General features: G+C 43.2%; 1 protein-coding gene across 15 annotated transcripts in view; it reads right to left on the bottom strand.

Annotated features, from left to right (window-relative positions):
- Positions 1-1,614: 1,614 nt before the first annotated feature.
- The window catches only part of PTPRF (protein tyrosine phosphatase receptor type F), a 1,415,717-nt gene continuing 1,398,592 nt past the window's right edge, over positions 1,615-18,739 (bottom strand). For all 15 annotated transcript variants that reach the window (XM_068239458.1, XM_068239459.1, XM_068239460.1 and 12 more), the window contains 6 exons: positions 18,128-18,306; positions 16,926-17,052; positions 12,589-12,714; positions 11,223-11,377; positions 10,183-10,318; positions 1,615-3,113 (listed from right to left, as the gene is read on the bottom strand). In XM_068239458.1, coding sequence (XP_068095559.1) covers positions 3,045-3,113; positions 10,183-10,318; positions 11,223-11,377; positions 12,589-12,714; positions 16,926-17,052; positions 18,128-18,306 — 792 coding nt within the window. In that variant the 3' untranslated portion in view covers positions 1,615-3,044. The remainder of the gene's footprint in view (positions 3,114-10,182; positions 10,319-11,222; positions 11,378-12,588; positions 12,715-16,925; positions 17,053-18,127; positions 18,307-18,739) is intronic.

The raw sequence follows: 18,739 nt of genomic DNA, 5'->3' as shown, positions 1-18,739 counted from the left end.
CCGTGAATGGGTGCAATTTGGCAGGCAGTGATCTGCAAACTTAGACTCCTGCAATGCAATTTCAACCTGGAGAGCCAACAGCCACAGTCGTGATTCATAAAGGCAAATGCATTGTGGGACTTGTAGTTCCTTAAAGGGACTCCGAGCAGTGCAGAAACTATGGAAAGATGCATATCATTTTAAAGCTCTCTTTCTCCTCTTCCCAATGATATATAAACCGCTGCCCTACGCCTTTTAGTTTACGCTATTTTCGCGATTGAAATTGCCGCGGCCGCGATTTCAATCGCGAAAATAAAGAAAACTAAAAGGCATAGGGCAACGATTTAGGTGTCGCTAGAAAGAGAGCTTTAAAATGATATCCATCTTTCCATAGTTACATTGTATTACACAGGGCGACTTTTTCTGCTGAATGGAGCTGCTGACACTGGGGAAAGTGTCGTCCCTGTGTAATACAAGTAACTATGGAAAGATGGATATCATTTTAAAGCTCTCTTTCTCCTCTTTCTGGCGACACCTAAATCGTTGCCCTACGCCTTTTAGTTTTCTTTATTTTCGCGATTGAAATCGCGGCCGCGGCAATTTCAATCGCGAAAATAGCGAAAACTAAAAGGCGTAGGGCAGCGATTTATATATCATTGGAAAGAGGAGAAAGAGAGCTTTAAAATGATATGCATCTTTCCATAGTTTCTGCACTGCTCGGAGTCCCTTTAAAGAGACACTGAAGCGAATACATTTTGACACTTCTACCTTGTAAATCGCTTCAATCTCGGCAGGATTAAACAGACGCAAAACGAGGTCTTTAGACCCCAATCCCCCCCTCCCCAAATCCTGGGGGCAAACATCCACAACCAACTTAGTCATGGATTCTGCTGCACTGAGAGGCAGAGCTTTCAGCTGCAGATCTGCCTCTCCTGACGTAAATTGCTGTGCAGATCTCCTCTCCCCGCCCCTCTCTATGAAGGAAGAGTGAGAGGGGTGGTGAGAGGCGGCGATCCGCCGCGATTGACATCAGTAGAGGCAGAGCTGAAGCTGAAAGCTCTGCCTCTTTAAGGAAGCGCTGCCCGGATTATCTCCCAGGGGTTCTAAAGCCCTCCTTTTGCGGCGAGGATGCGGCGATTTACTTCTGCTGAGACTCCTGAAGCAAATTACAAGGTTGAAGTGAATATATTTTGACACTTTTGAGTCTTTTTAACAGCTAGAGAGCCAAGTTTGCAGATCACTGAGTTAGTGGGAAATGGCTGCGTTTTTCCAGATTAATCTGCAGCCTCTACACACTTTTGGGCAACAGCCACCTTACTGTTGGGAATAGGGAGTCGCATGCGGAGAGCAAAAATGCCATAGCCGGTCATTCCCCCCCCCCCTCCAACAAACAGGAACACACATATTCCCACTTCTTTGTGATTCCTCATAGAGAAGAATTACGGTATGTGTGTTTTACAATGCATGTGAAATATTATAACTGTCACCTTTGCCTCAGTAAATTTTCCTCGTAGGGGTCACAGAACTCCCTATACTCTATTTTGGTAAAGGAGTACTGTAGAAATGCAGTTTTTTTATTGTAACAGTGCTGCAGTTAGTATCACCCCTGGACATTGTCAGAAACATTGCACAAACTTGTATAAAACTTGATTATTCAAATTTATTAACATCAAGTTTTTTTTTTTCTTTGAGCAAAGATGCGGTATTAGTAGACTCTGAGTTTGCTTGTATTTTTTTTTTAGTTTTTTTTTCTTGTTTTTATTAACAAATAGAAAACATACTGTATACAACGGAGCAAACTCCTAACAGCACTAATGTATACACAAGGTAAAAATGGTCTCCTTATCCAACATTAGCGAGCCAGATGATCCGTCTGTGGCTTATACAATACAAGTTCCATCAGCTATCCACCACCTGTTCATTTTGTCATATCAGAACCCAGAATTGCAGGACAGCCTGCCCTCCATTACGTATTAAGCCGTACTAAGTAATACAGAGTACCGTTTCATGAGTACGCTCTTTCCTGATATAGTTTTGTTAGGTCTGTAATGCTGTACATTTATAACAAATGTTATTTTCTAGAGAGAGGAATCAGGTTTGTGCCCCCTTACAAGGTATATCTTAATGCTGAGGTTGCCCCCTGATGTTCTTACACTAATTTTAACTGGGAAAAAGAAAAATATGACCCTTCGGCTTTTCATCCTACAACTGAGCAAATATATATACTCTGTTCAACAATCTAGGCGCCCCCCAGTCCTGTAACCTCGTGTGTTTCTCGCTCCAGGCGAGTGGTGCTGGGTGGCTGCAGGCTGAAAATAATAATAATAAAAAAAATTAAGAAAACTGAGTAAATAACTAAAAATAAAAGGAACTGGTCAATGATTTTTTTTTTTAACTTGGTCCCTCATTGTCCACCCCTTGTGCTAAAAAGTCATTGTTTTTTTTTTAAACATGATATTTCCATTGTCTCCTGTATGATCACGCTTTACATGAGATGAGATATAACATCAAGTTTGTAGCTTTGTTGTCAGTGGTATCTCTTATTCTTCAGTTTGTGGTTTTCTATTGGCTTCTCCAGGTGTGCGCACGCTGTTCCCACGCCCACAGATTGTGTGCTTTTTATCTTTATCCTTGTGCTCACAGAGAGCTGCGTCAGGGAACGTGACATGCTGCACAAATGTTCTTGCAGTTGGGATCGTAATAACGCCACTGGAATTATTATTGTTCCCTTAGCAACATATTTAAAATTACAATAAAATTAGCCAGGAATGCCCGACTTAAAAAAAAAATAAATCTAAAAAAAATTGATTAAAAGTAATAAAAATAAGTAGGAATTTTTCTTCCTGTGTGCCATTCTTGGGGGCCAGAGAATGCAAGACCTGAATGGAAGGGGACAGGGATGAGTTGTGCGAAGTCCCAGGCAAGTCTTGCAAAGCTTTGCATTATTCATAGATGACGTGGGAACAGTGCCTGGGATGGGAGGTGGGCGTGGCACAGGTAGGTGTGTCCGATGCCCGTATCCCCTGACGCGTCACTCCCAGATAGGCCGATGGGCTTAGCGGTAGTTATGTTGCATAGTGGTCGAAGCTGCCTAGGTACTCCAGTGCAGCTCTGTAGCACAGCTGATACTGGTCCTGCAATGAGAAGGGATATTGTCAGGAAACATGTTAGTCAACGTTTTTAATCAGTAGATTAGCAACACAATTCTACTAACAGTGCATATTTTATCTCTAGCCATACAATTCAGTAAGTATTACTGAAAATACCTATAGGGAAGCAGAATATCTCACCCTTACCTCTGTTTGTGGCCCAGGCTGCTGTTGCAGTCACAAGGATCTATTTCCAGACATTGCTCTAGTTTGCATTAGACTAAATAGAAGCCTCTGGAGAGTCACAATCTTCCTACACTCCTCTGTTCCTTGGCTGAGACCCTTTTTAAAATATATGCAATTAACGTCAAATATTACTTGCGGCCGTGCTTCCCTCCATGTAGCAGAGTGGCTACACTGCGCATGCGTAAAGTACAGTCCCTGCAGGAGCACGGTGCCACACATGCACAATGGTTTCCTCTGCACAGAGCTGCTCTTGCTTAGTTGCAAACCCTACTGGTGCCTGTGCAGTGAGGATGCACTCTTGCACAAAAGGGGATGTGTCCGCAAAGAAGAAAAGGGTCCCAGTCCGCAGTGGAGGGGGCATGCAGAAGGAAGGAGTATCCAGGTTTTCCTCAACAGTGTTAAATACCTAACTTTATCCCCGCCGCGACCACCACTGTCTGTGCACTCCCGTGCGGATACCTGGGCCGGTTAGCCCAGAGAACAATGAACGGGAACGCAAAACTGTCCATGCGTGTGTGAAGAGGGGGCTAGGGTAGATAGGGTAATGTTACCTGTATCACTGTCTCTCCCGCTGCATTCCATGGTCCTGACATTTCCTCTCTCACCGAGGAAATTCTAGTTGTGAAGGAAGTGGTGTCAGAAGGATTTGCTGTTGTGTGCAAGATGTGATGATAGAAGTAACCCAGCCCTCTCATTGCACACATGTGGATACAGTTTTGCTTCTCGTGAAACTATGCTCATTCATCTCTATTCAGAACTAGTACAACACATAATAGTGTACTACCAACTAGAGAAGTATTGCAGCTTGGGCTCACAGTCTTAGACACTGATGGCTTAGTGCAAATTTAAATTGGTAGTAAGCTTTAGAAAGAGTGCTAAAACATTTGTGCTGCACTCATACAGTTTTACAGGTAACGTTTAGCACACATGGAATTTTACTTAAACTTCTGTGTAGTTTGGGGGCAGTGGTGTTATGGGCAAATTTCCACTGGGATGTTTCGGAAACGGACGTGGTATCCGAGTTGATGTGAATCTGCATCCATATCCCTTTGCAGAAAACTGCAGCATGCATCTTTTTTTCGTTGCCCGCACGCAATTTGGATGCAGTCTACTCATTTCAATATCTGGCGATTCTGCAGCCAAAATCGTGTGGAAAATGACCACAATTCACTTCTAGTGGACATAGGCCCTAAAAATCAGAACGGAGATGCTAAAGTGAGTTGTCTCTGCCCTAAACAGTGCAATATTTGTACCAAAAAACAAACATAAATGGCACTTAAACTTTTTTGGCATAAAATGCTGCGTCTCACCTAGTTTAGGGCTAAGGCTACCTATGCATAATGTAAACAAGGACAAGCGTGCTCAAAACTGTCACAAATAAGGAAAACAGAATTGTAGACTAGAAATAAATAAATCTACTTCACCACTTAAGGATTGCATGGCCACTTACGAATCAGAGCATTTTTTTTTTTTACTTTGGGATTACTCTGATTAAGGCCAGGTCATAAGGTCAGGAGACAACAAAAATGGCTCCTGATTGGTGCACAGTTAGCAGTAGTTTGTGCAGCACTTTAGCCTGTGTAGTGACCATGTCATGCTGGGCATACACGGTAAGTTTGTTGCTTATCAATCGGGCCGCTGATGGCTCGATTGGGGAATCTATCCGGCAGGTCATTGGACCTGTCGGATATTATCACTCGATCCCCGCGGGCGGGGAATCGAGCGGAAGATAACGAGCGGGGATCGATACAGGCGCTGGTGGGGACGCACCGGGATCAAGCCAGCGGCTCGATCCGGCGCATAATCTATGCCGTGTATGCCCAGCATTAGGCTTGAGCAAGTACAAGACACTGAAGTGAAAAAAAAAGGTATGATATAATGAATTGTATATGTAATACAGATAATTACGAGCATTAGTAGCAAAGCCAATACTGTCATTTGTATTTTCAGTTATATAGCTGTTTTTCTATAACCGTGCATTATTCTCTAACATTTGCAGTTTACAAATTACACTCTGTATTTTAAATGATGAATGAGGGCAGAGCGAATGATGCTTTGAACTTCCTGGCAGAAAAACCTTAAGAAAACCAAAAACAGTGAGAGACAGTTTGAGAAAAGTGCTTCAGAAAATAGCATTGCTCTGACTAAATTAGTCAAGAGCTCAGAGGAGCTCTTTTGCATAGATAACTGACGTTTCTTAACTCTTCCTGTACTGGAAACAATATGAGATATCTATGCTACTAATGCTCTATTTCTTAGCAGTACTACACATACAAATAATTATATCATAGGTTTATGATATGAGATTCCCTTTAACTGTGTGTGATCACCAGGTTGGTTAAATGTGGTGTACATGATAAAAATGGCAACTTTATGGTTTCTGGCTGTAGTGGGCAACATTTTTAATAGTTCCTTCTAAAGCATACATGTCAAATAATTGGCCCACAAGCTTTCCCCCACTCTATATTGTTTGGTACATTGTACAACACCAGCATCAGTATTCAATTTCATCCCACTTTGTATTTGAGTTTATGACCATGCTTTAGAACAGGGTTGACATTCAAAACTGAACAAGGCAAATTCTAAAAACCACCAGGCTGTTTTAATGTTAATTCTAAATATTACCTTTGCAACTGAACATTAGAAATTGAGAAAAAAAACTGTGCTGTCCTGCTTGCCTGCAGTTTTGCACCTATCCATAAAGGAATAAGATCTCTTCTTACTTTAGTTTCCTGTTTGTAAATTGAGGTGTTACAACTGCTCAACACCTACTACCTTGTGACTGCAGGTTTCATGATTTCTAATGCAATACAGAGATACAAAGATTCTAGGAAATTTACAAGGGTTGTCCAGAAAGTGACAGCTGTTTATCTGCCACACAAGGTATTCTTTCTGTGTACTTTAACTTCCCTCTGTCAGATTCACTTCTTACCTCCCTTCACCAGTTGTCATGTGACTGCAGAATGACAGTTCAGCAGCATTAACGTGAAATATCCCCAGTTTCTCCAACTCATACATGAGAAATGTGATACTACTATAACAAGGGGATTGAAACCCTTGTAAAAAGATATGAAAACAATGCTTAAATAAAGGTGGGATTATGTGGAGAAATCTGAAAATACAGCGAGCCCAACATAAAATGTTTCCTTAGCAGGTTAATTGAAAATGGCTGCTACCAAAAAAGCTTATTTTCTATACCACCCTCATAGTTTAACCACTTAAGGACTGCAGTCTTAAAACCCTTAAGGACCAGACACTTTTATCCATTCAGACCACTGCAGCTTTAACGGTTTATTGCTCGGTCATACAACCTACTATCGAAATGAATTTTACCTCCTTTTCTTGTCACTAATACAGCTTTCCTTTGGTGCGATTTGATTGCTGCTGCGATTTTTAGTTTTTAGTATATTCATAAAAAAAAACATGAATTTTGTCAAAAAAATGATTTTTTTAACTTTCTGTGCTGACATTTTTCAAATAAAGTAAAATTTCTATGTACATTTTTCTCTAAATGTATTGTGCTACATGTCTTATCAATAAATACACTTATTGGATTTTTTTTTTTGTTTGGGTAAAAGTTATAGCGTTTACAAATTATGGTGCAAAAAGTGAATTTCCCTAGTTTGAAACATCTCTGACTCTTCTGAGCACCTGTCATGTTTCATGAGGTGCTAGAATTCCAGGATAGTATAAATACCCCCCAAATGACCCCATTCTGGAAAGAAGACATCCCACAGTATTCACTGAGAGGAATGGTGAGTTCATAGATTTTATTTTTGTCACAAGTTGGCGGAAAATGACACTTTGTGACCAAAAAATAAATAAATAAAGTTTCCATTTCCGCTAACCTGTGACAAAAAAAAAAATGAAATCTGCCACGGACTCGCCATGCCCCTCTGAATACTTTGGGGTGTCTACTTTCCAAAATGGGGTCAATGGTGAGGTGTGTTTACTGTCCTGGCATTTTGGGGGGTGCTAAATTGTAAGCACCCCTGTAAAGCCTAAAAGTGCTCATAGGACTTTGGACCCCTTAGCGCACCTAGGCTGCAAAAAAATGTCACACGTGGTATCGCCGTACTCAGGAGAAGTAGTATAATGTGTTTTGGGGTGTATTTTTACACATACCCATGCTGGGTGGAAGAAATATCTCTGTAAATGACAATTTTTTTGATTATTTTACACATAAAATTGTCCATTTACAGAGATATATCTCCCACTGTCTTCTTTCTAAAATGGGGTCACTTGTAAGGTTCCTATACTGCCCTGGCCTTTTAGGGCCCCAAAACCGTGAGGAGTAGTCTAGAAACTAAATGCCTCAAAATGACCGTTCAGGGGTATAAGCATCTGTAAATTTTGATGACAGGTGGTCTGTGAGGGGCTGAATTTTGTGGAACCGTTCATAAGCAGGGTGGCCTCTTAGATGACAGGTTGTATTGGCACTGAAGTGCAGGATGTTCTCAAATCGTGACCTGGACATGGCTGCAGAGAACATGGGCATGTGATGTATTGGGTGTGTAGACCAATAAGACAGATCAATACATTATTTTTGACTAGACCCATGTTAAGGAGAAGGCCCAAAAAAATGTTAAGTTTGGAAACTTGGAGTGGTTTACAACGAAAAGGCTGGGCATGGTAGCTTCTTGGATTGGCGGTTGCGTATTGTGTGGCATAACGGTTGGTCTCAGCCACAATTAAATCGTAGAGATCCACGGTGCAGAACAGATGAAAAAAGTCTAGGGCCAATCCTAGATTATCTGTCTCCACCTGGACTCCAGACTGGGCGGTGAGAGGGGGCAGTACAGGTGCGGCGGAACCAGGGGATTGCCAGCACCTCTGGGCGACTATGGGTAGTACGGGCCTGTTTTGCTGGTGGCTGCGACTCGGGTCTTAATGCACATGCCACCAAACCAGTTTCTACTACCATGCTGGTGCTTGCCACTTCACCAGGGTCTATGGTAGTACTGGTGCTAGGTCCAGGAGATACTACGCTGCTGGTGCATGCCTCACCAAGAAAACTCGGTTCAGCGCTAGCACCACTCTGCTGCCCTTGAGTCTGATCCTGCGGTCCAGTGACATGGGGTGTGTGGTACGCCTGGCTCTAGCCGGGACCTCAACCTCGTCATTGCTATCGGTCAAAGAGCCACTGCTGTTCACCGGTTCGTATTCTGACCCGTCGGATGATTCGTCGGATGAGGCTTCCCAATCGCACTCACCCCACTGGGCCAGAATCTCGGCGGCCTCTTCAGCGGAATACCCCCCTCTTTTTTTGCCATGGTGGACTGCTAAATTTAGGGGGTATTCCTCTGAGACTACCCAGAAAAAAGAGCACCTATCTACCAAAAGGGAGTACTTGTGAAGTAGAAAGCTGTGGTCACTGATCTTTACAGCGCCACAGTTATTGTACAGTGTTTTTTGCAGTGATCAGAAAAACAAATTCTGTCACTGCGGTGGGGCGGGTGAGGGTTTGGCCGGGTGAGCAGAAGCCTGCAGGGGGCAGATTAGGGCCTGATCTGATGGGTAGGTGTGCTAGGGGGTGACAGGAGACGATTGATGGGTGTCCATGGTGTGATTTAGAGGGGTGAATAGATGCAATCAATGCACTGGCGAGGTGATCAGGGGGGATCTGAGGGTGTGGGCGGGTGATTGGGTGCTCGCAAGGGGCAGATGAGGGTCTGATTTGATGGGCATGATGGGTAGCAGTGACAGGGGGTGATTGATGGGTCATTAGAGGGGAGAACAGATGTAAACAATGCACTTGGGAGGTGATCTGAGGGCGATCTGAGGGTGTGGGCGGGTGATCAGGTGACCGCAGGACAGGATCAGTGTGTGTGTTTACATGCACAGCTGCCTCCCCCCCTGGTGGTCCCTCAATCACTGGGACCACCGGGGGAGGAGTTAGCCTGTATAATACACTTTGTATACATTACAAAGTGTATTATACACTTCTATGTGGCAGATCGGGTGTTAACAACCCGCCAGCGCTGCTAATTGGCCGGCGGGTTGACGGTGCAGGTGGGCGGAGCCTAATGTCGGCGGATGCGCGCGTGATCCCCGGCTGATCAGTCCCCCAGGTGCTGCCGCCGATCGGTGTTACGCGGTCCTGGGGGTGCCACTTTGACGCCGCCAAGTGGTTAAAAGATTTTGTTCTTTGTGTGTCACCTGCTCATCACTTGATTCTAGAGAGGAGAGGAAGCAAGCAGTATTGTATGGGGAACTACATTAGGCCCATGAATGGGATATCCTGTCCACCAGTTTGCTTTTAAAGCTAATGAGAATTGATATTTAAATAAAAAAAAAAGACAGATACTCACCTAAGGAGAGGGAAGGCTTGGTCCTACTGAACCTTCCCTCTCCTCTCCCGTTGCCCCCGATGCTACGCTGGCTCCCCCGTTCACATCCCCCGCCGAGGAGACTTCGGAAGTCTTCGGGAGCCAAGTCCTCCCGAAGACAGGCGGCTCCATACTGTGCACGCGTGAGTGCGTCATAGAGGGTGCTCGCGCATGCACAGTGAAGAGTGGCCCGTCTTCAGGCACACTCAGGCTCCCGAAGCATTTCCGAAGCCTCCCTTCGGCCCGGAAACAGCGGTATTTGACTGAAATGATTGAATACCGCTACGGGAGAGCCAGTGCAACAGTGGGGACCAGGAGAGGAGAGGGAATGCTCTATGGGATCCAGAGCCTCCCTCTCCTTAGGTGAGTATCTGACTTTTTTTTTTTAATTTTAAATATGGGTTCCTATTCACTTTAAGCGCTGTTTATAGTCACACTTATCCTGATTTTTTTGCATAATTTGCCTTATTCAGTCTTGGGTATAGTTTAGATGTAAGGAATTGTACAGAGTAAAAAAAAAAAAAAAAAAATGGTCTTACCTCTGTCTGCACCATGGCGGGCCGCTGTGTCCTCAATGTCTTTACTGTCTGGAACATGTCCACCACTCCTTCGTACCTCATCCGTTCCAGTACGATGCTGAGCGTGATAAAGACTCCGGTCCGGCCCACACCAGCACTGTAATAGACACAACACAATAACTTATTCCTACCTCTTTTAAATCCTTTGCTCAGACAGCTCTTTTGATCACACCATGTTGTCCACCCTAACCTCAACAGTCAGAAGCTCACCAAGCTAAATGTCCAAGGTATAAATAGGGTAAACCTCCTTCAAAGCATGTTGAGTAAAGATGTTCTACTCATATGCACCTGATGTGATACAACAACCTGATTTTTTTTAGGTATTCTGTTGCCACCAAAGTCCTTCTTTGGTGAAAAGGAGTGGTGACCCTATCAGGGCTGCAACATACAATACCCAGGATGGGCAACCTCACCACATGTCTGTTTAGTAAGTGGTCCGCCCACCTGCATCCAGGGCCGGTGCGTTTGGCATGAAGGGAAAGTGCTCCAGGGCCCCGAGCACTGCTGGGGCTCCCAGCCTTAACAATGTGGTTGCTCCGCCACCCCCACGCTGCCAGATCCCTGACCCGACCCTTAATTGATCTGCACTAACAAATATCTCCGTAAGTGGGGCTCCAGCATGACAGCATTTGTAGTTTACCTGTCTCGGCTGCTGGGCTTGAGCCACTTGCCCATCTTCATTCCACTTCCTGTGAAACCCGGCGCATGTTAAATATGATGCGCTGCGTCGCACAGGAAGTGGAATGAAGATGGGTAAGCGGCTCCAGCACAGCAGCCGAGACAGGTAAACTACAACTGCTGCTGTCATGTTGGGGGCCCTGCTTGCGGAGATATTGGTGAGTGCGGATAAATGAAGGGGGGAGGGGAGGTGGAGGCTCAGCATCTGGGCAGTGACATTGTTCTGGTTTCTGGGGCCCCCCGTCAGGTGTTAAACCATCCCTGCCTGCATCAGGTCAGAATTGGTCAGGTCCCGCTGTAGTAGAATAATCATAATTCCTCACCTGCAGTGAACAGTGATGGGTCCATCCTGGCCAAACTGCTCTTTCGTTTTGTGCACTTGTCCAATGAAATCAATGAAGCCCTCTCCCGTTTTTGGCACTCCCTGCTCAGGCCAGTCTGTGAACTGGAACTGGCGGATGGTCCGGGATTGTCCGTCCTGCAAAGCAGAGAGTCTAAAATGTATGGACACATAATGGTACTCAACAATAAAGACAATGCAGAGTTCAGAAACAATTATTTCCATTCATAGCAGTCAAATCAGTTGCTGTTATTTCTCAGCGATCACACAGGTACAGGGCTTGTATGTCTGTTACAAACTTCTTGATCAGCGGATGTCAAATATAGATCAATGCTAAACTACCAGCTCACAAGTCTCCACTGTTTCTTATATTGAGTCCACACAGTGTTTGGCAACCACATGATTTTTAGGCATAAAACTGGCCATACACTAATTTTCTGATTGCTTACTTGTCAGTTTGATTATATATGCCAGTCATTTATTGCCTCAACTATTCAATGTAATCACTTGAGTCTGACATGTTAAAAAATCTCCATGCAACAGAGGTGGAACAGGAGATGTAGGGAAATGGATGGCCCTTAGCATTGTACCGCATTGACCAGTACAACCTGATTGATTGATGCTTGATAAACGTTTGTTTAAAGCTATTGAAACAGTTTTCCATGTGGTGTAGGAATTGATCACTAATACTATTCAACAGATTTTTAGTCAGGTAGGAATCAATTGGCTTATCATATCAGTTTCATAATCAATCTGTGTATGGCTAGCTTAAAGTGTACCTGAGGTGGCATGATGAGATAGACATGTATATGCACAGTTCCAAGAATACAATAACTAGAGTATATTCCTTTTATTCCTTTTCTGTCTGAAAGAGTTGAACCTTCAGGTATGCAAGTGGCAGTTTCTCTCCATTTGCAACCTAGTCTGACTACAGTGTAATTAGTCAGATTAGATTATCTTGTCTGGAAGATAACAGCTTGTGAATGCAGGGAATAAATAATAATAAAACGAAATGGTTCATATATTTTAGCTCTGGGACACTGAAAGACTATCATTTAGGCAAGACAATACAATATTAAACCTATTTTTTTTTTTTTAGCTTTTAAACAGAAAATAAAACTGGGGGATTCTAAAGTCATTTTTTGGAGTTTGAGGACAGATATTAAAGTTCATCTCATCAGTTTTTCACCTATGGTTTCCTTTAAGGGTTTACAATTCCCATCATGCTTTAGGAAAACTTAGTGGGTCATGCACTTTTTGGGCAGATGAAGCAGCACAACTTGCAGTTGTAACAAGGTCAGAAGAAAGTTCATACATTTTTTTTTTCACCAACCCCCACCACCACTCACCCGTGCATCCGTCACTTTGAATTCACGCAGGATATACTGAGGCATGTTGTATTCGGCCATTGGGTCCACCACAAAATACTGGTACCGTGCTGAGCGCTCTGCTGGCCAGTACTGATGGCACTTCTCCTGTAAAGAGAAGATGACTATCAGCCCACTAATAGACTATCTGTAGATCATCAAACCCAATTATTTTTATTGATTTATAATGAGTTAACATGTTCCATAGCACTGTATAAAGTAAGGAACAAACATGGGGTATGTGAGAATACAGACAATGGTATACACAATAACACAAACAGTTTATCCTTTTTCTCACAACACAAAACATTGTCATCCTTCACAAACCCACTGAGACCAGGCTGCACAATTATTACCAACAGAATAAGATTATTATGGACCACTTTAAGAACCTCTGGATGCTTCTCCTAGAATGGTGGGCAAGTTAGGAGATTACACTCTGTTCTGCTATTAAAATTACCCAAAGCTGAGTATGTAATGTACCCCCCTAATGATGATGCAAAGGAAAATGCTAAACTTTTTCATCAGTGGCGTAGCTAAGGAGCTGTGGGCCCCAATGCAAGTTTTACAATGGGGCCCCCTAAGCACTCTACACATAACAGTTGATACGGCGCACCAAAACCTACCAATGGCAACTACAGTGTCAGAGGTGCAAGAAGGGGATGTGGTGCAGTTTGTTAATGATTACCACTATTGAAAGTATCTATAGAAGTGATTATTATGAGCACAGGACCAATAGAGAGCTAATGCTGTAGTTGAGGGAGGGCCCTTCTGGTCCCCTCTGGCCCAAGGGCCCCGATGTGGTTGCAACCTCTGCAACCCCTATTGCTACGCCCATTTTTCATGTTTAGACATGTGAAAGACCTCCAGGTTTATGTAAAGAAAATGTATCAATGTGCATAAAAAGCAAAACCAGAAGAATCCCCTTACCTCTAATGCCAGTCATATCACCTTACCCAGCACACTTATGCACAATAGCCAGGCAAAGATCAGAATGTAAACTGAAATCCCACTGCTGCTACAAATAGGCAGTAAACCTGTATGATCAGTGCGACATGAAAGTATTTCCAAATTAATGTCTTTAAAAATAACCCGAGTATCACCCTGCTGTGGGATCTTCCTTTGAAGTCCCAGCTGTAACAGGAAGTCTCAGGCCACCTCTTTAGAGATACTCCAGGATCACCTCACTCAGCATCTTTCTATTACTGCTGGGGCATCAAAGGAAGATGGGCAACAATAGAGGGCGCCAGCACCTCCTCTCACTTTATTGACTTTGCATATCTTGCTTGCTGCAGTATGGACATTTATCTTTTATGCTGGGTACACACTATGAGATTTTATGGTCGATTTACTGTCAGATCGATTATTTCCAACATGTCCGATTTGCTTTCCGATCGATCTCCGAGCATTTTCCAATTGATTTCCTATTAAAGATAATGGGAATCGATCGGAAAATGCTCGGGAATCGATCGGAAAGCAAATCGGACATGTTGGAAATAATCGATCTAACAGTAAATCGACCATAAAATCTCATAGTGTGTACCCAGCATAAGGGACGTTTGGTTTTCTCATGAACTTTTCCTGGATCACACTATTACATTCATCATATGATCTAAATCTTAACTGGATGTTACGATGTACACTGGTTGCATATTACTCTCTATAGTGTGATTCTATGGTTGTCTCCTATTCATGCATCTTTATTGATGGTTCACTGTGATTATTATACTGTGATGTGTTTTGGATTGGTCTTGCTCAAGCAGACCATCACTTTGTACTCTACAATTGTTTTTGAATACAAACCTATTTGCATTTGATAAGCACGGTGTGCGTGTCCATATGTTATTTACGTTCTATTGTAATTTTGACACTGCGCCCAGTGGGTTTGATGCTGGGGATACACAGTGCGTTTTCTTATCAAGGGAGCCGCTGATGGCTCGATTGATAATTTCTGACTGGTCTGATCGCCGCGCAGATCGATTCCCCGCTCGATACCTGCGGGCGGACAATAGCGGAAATCGAGCAGAAGATAAGGAAGCGCCCGCGGGGACGAGCGGGAATCGATCCGGCGGCTGATCGAGCTGCCGGATAGCTCCATGTATTCCCAGCATAACTCTACTGAATCTGCTGCATGAAATCATTTAAAAGAGTGCTAATCTAATAAACCTAATATTGTTTTTTACATCAAAGAAAGATCCCCAGCAGGGTGACACCCGCATGCCCTTCCCTCCCGTCTCCACCGAGCAGTACATGCATGCAGCTTAGCAGGGACCCGGACAGACACATTATTCCCCAAGGCAAGGGGCAGAAAATGTGCAGAGCATGCGTCAGCATGTATACAGTTGCGCCCTGTCTTCGCTCTTGCTTGCATCCTCTAGAATCCTGTGCAGCTTCTGAACTGACCACTAGAACTCCAGGCTCACTGTCATGTGACCACAGTGAGCCTGGGTCTCTAGGGGCCAGTTCAGCTTGCATCCTCTAGTATTCCCAGCAGCATTCTGAAGTGAAGCATGCTCCGCAGTGCAGTCTGCATACAGGTGCCCCCACACACATCACCCTCAATATATCCCTGCAGTACAGTGGGATGTGAAATTTTGGGCAACCTTGTTAAACGTCATGATTTTCCTGTATAAATCGTTGGTTGTTAGGATAAAGAATGTCAGTTAAATATATCGTACAGGAGACACACACAGTGATATTTGAGAAGTGAAATTAAGTTTATTGGATTTACAGAAAGTGCGCAATAATGGTTTAACTAAAATTAGGCAGGTGCATAAATTTGGGCACGGTTGTCATTTTATTGATTCCAAAACCTATAGAACTAGATCAGATCAAGAAAAAAACTCGGATAAACAGAAGCAACGAATGGTGAGAACAGTCAGAGTAAACCCACAGACCAGCACTAAAGACCTACAACATCATCTTTCTGCAGATGGAGTCATCGTTCAACCATTCAGCGTACTTTACACAAGGAGATGCTGTATGCGAGAGTGATGCAGAGAAAGCATTTTCTCCACCCGCAGCACAAACGGAGCCGTTTGAGGTATGCTAAAGCACATTTGGACAAGCCAGCTTCATCTTGGAATAAGGTGCTATGGACTGATACTAAAATTGAGTTATCTGGGCATAACAAGAGATGTTATGCATGGAAGAAAAACAGCACAGCATTCCAAGAAAAACACACGCTACCTACAGTAAAATATGGTGGTGGTTCCATTATGCTGTGGGGCTGTGTGGCCAGTGCAGGGACTGGGAATCTTGTCAAAGTTGAGGGACGCACGGATTCCACTTAAAATTAGCAGATTCTGGAAACCAATGTCCAGGGATCAGTGACAAAGATAAAGCTGCGCCAGGGCTGGATCTTTCAACAAGACAACGACCCTAAACACTGCTCAAAATTCACTAAAGCATTCATGTAGAGGAACAAGTACAATGTTCTGGAATGGCCATCTCAGTCCCCAGACCTGAATATAATTGAAAATCTGAGGTGCGAGTTAAAGAGAGCTGTCCATGCTCGGAAGCCATCAAACCTGAATGATCTAGAGATGTTTTGTAAAGAGGAATGATCCAAAATACCTTCAATCAGTATCCAGACTCTCATTGGAACATACAGGAAGCATTTAGAGGTTGTAATTTCTGCAAAAGGAGGATCTACTAAATATTGATTTCATGTCTTTTTTGTGGTGCCCAAATTTATGAACCTACCTAATTTTGTTTAAATAATTATTGCATACGTTCTGTAAATCCAATAAACGTAATTTCACTTCTCAAGTGTCACTGTGTGCGTCTCCTATAGGATATATTTACCGTAGCTGACATTTTTTATCGTAACAACCAACGATTTATACAGGAAAATCATGACGATTAACAAGGTTGCCCAAACTGTTGCATCCCACTGTATATCTCACGCAGATAGGCCGACTTTACACCAAAAATTTGGGTGTGAAAAAGTCTGCCTATCTGGGGTGATATCTATTACTGAAAGAGGCACAAACAATAATAGAACAATTAAACAGTTTAGAAAGAGGAAGGGTGGTAAAGTTGTGGAGATCATGTCCATTAAAGCTATTCGACCTCCAGGGCACAGGGCAGGGTTCAGTGGTGCGGTCATTACATAAAAGGAGTGCGAGTAAGTTAGCAGCACACTATTGTGTGGATAACTCTCGCTCCTCTCATTAATGAATCAACGCCATGATCCCTGGATAAAGGTGATATCTTGTTCCTGAGGAATTAAGAGGCGGCTCCCTCTGGTTATGGGTAATGGCTGCACTATGTACACGTGAGGGGCACAGCTGGCTAGTAATGATAAAGGCACTTACCCGACCCATTTCCCGCAGCTTGGTCAGCATCACTACAATGGTAGAATTGTGCTCCCACAGCATGCGCCAGAAGTCTTCTGTGGTCTCTGCCAGGGGTCCCTGAGTGGCGATGTAACCCTTCTGCTGCCTGAACAACCAGAGGCAAAAGAATGTAACAACATACCGGTACTATAGTCATTTCCAGTTCATAAAGTGAACCTTTCAGATGATGTATGTAAAAACCATTCTTTTCAAGCAGCACTATTGCAAAAAACTAATATTTTAAATAGGTACATGCAAGAGGTGCATTTAACCCAGAGTAAAATGCACTGTAATCCTATGTAGTTGTCATTTACAGTCGTTCGTATTAACCATTTCATTCAATGGGCAGAAGAGAACATGCCCGTTAATGCAGCAGAATAGCCTATTTACACTAAAGGTACACAAACAGGATGTTTTAAATGTCCACATTGCAGGAAGTGGTTAACATGATAGCTCCTAACCTCTTATAGATTCTGTACTAGTCCATCTCTGCATTAGCCATTCTCTGGACTGCTCTCTCTGTAATCCCTGCAGTAAGTGGGCCAGATTTATCAAAGCATTACTGACAGCTTTTTCTTCTTAAACTGTTCTAACCAGCAGAGAAACTGTTCTGTTCTGCATGATAATAAGAAACTTCTCAATCCTATGTAATAGCTGCAATTTAGCATGGATTTCTAGAGCTGCACTACAGCTAAGAAAAGTGCAAATCCATCCCTAAACTGTCACAGATTAAGAAGTGCTTAGTAGCAGTTCTACAGATTGTGTAGCAGTGCTGGCTAGACATGATTTGTGAAGCACTCTCCCCCCTGCTGCTAGATGTCCTGTAAAGATGTTCTGTGCTTAAACCTTCCAGTGCTGGGCATTGATGCAATACAACAGGTGTATTGGTTACTTCCGCAACAGCAATTTTCCTCACACATTGCACTGTCTGAGAAACCTTCTTAACTCCTCCTATTTTACAATAGTGTAAGAAGGAATCTGTACTATTTAGTGATTTCTAAATGTGTCAGACAATTCTGCAAGGATTTCTAAAAACCTACCAATATTTTGTCTCAGACACTCTTGATAAATGTCTCAGACACTCTTGATAAATGTCCCAGAGTCTTCCTGCTGTTCGTGCCATAATGACAGGTTCCAGTTCAATCACTTCTTTTATCTCAGAGTTCATAGAGGAACGTTACCTGTAGCCATCGATGAAGCTGGCATTTATGTAATCTGACCCCTCCACACCGCGGATTGGCTGAAGACACACACGACTTGACTCATAGGGCATTATGTTCACCAGCCGATTTTTGAACTTGTTGCATGGTAGATTGGCACTGATAAACCTTGAGGTGTGGGCTTTAGAGTTGGCCAATAGCTGCAATGAGAAACAGAAATGTTATTAGCAGAAGTGTAACTACAGATCATGGGGGCCTACAACAAATGTTTGACATTCACTACCCTTCCCTTTGGAGACTGCATGGTCTGTGGAATAATCTGACAGGGGTCATATAGCAAGTCTAGTTATAATCATAGCTGCCATATATTCTGGCGTATAAAACGACCTCCCAACTTTTCCAGTTAAAATAGAGAGTTTGGTATACACTCACCGTATAAGACTACCCCCTCTTCCAACACACACCAAATAAAAATAAAAAAAATTTAAAAAAAAATAAAATACTGGTGCTATGTATGAACAGATACTGGTGCTGTACTGTATGTGTTATCCAGTATATAACAGTATTTAGGCGATTAATTGGTCTCCCTATCAATAAGCGGATTGGTCAGCTCTCCCTGTCTATCAGAGCGGT

The sequence above is a fragment of the Hyperolius riggenbachi genome, chromosome 6, assembly GCF_040937935.1.
Source record: "Hyperolius riggenbachi isolate aHypRig1 chromosome 6, aHypRig1.pri, whole genome shotgun sequence".
Lineage (NCBI taxonomy): Eukaryota > Metazoa > Chordata > Amphibia > Anura > Hyperoliidae > Hyperolius > Hyperolius riggenbachi.
This window is presented reverse-complemented; position numbering and strand designations above follow the sequence as displayed.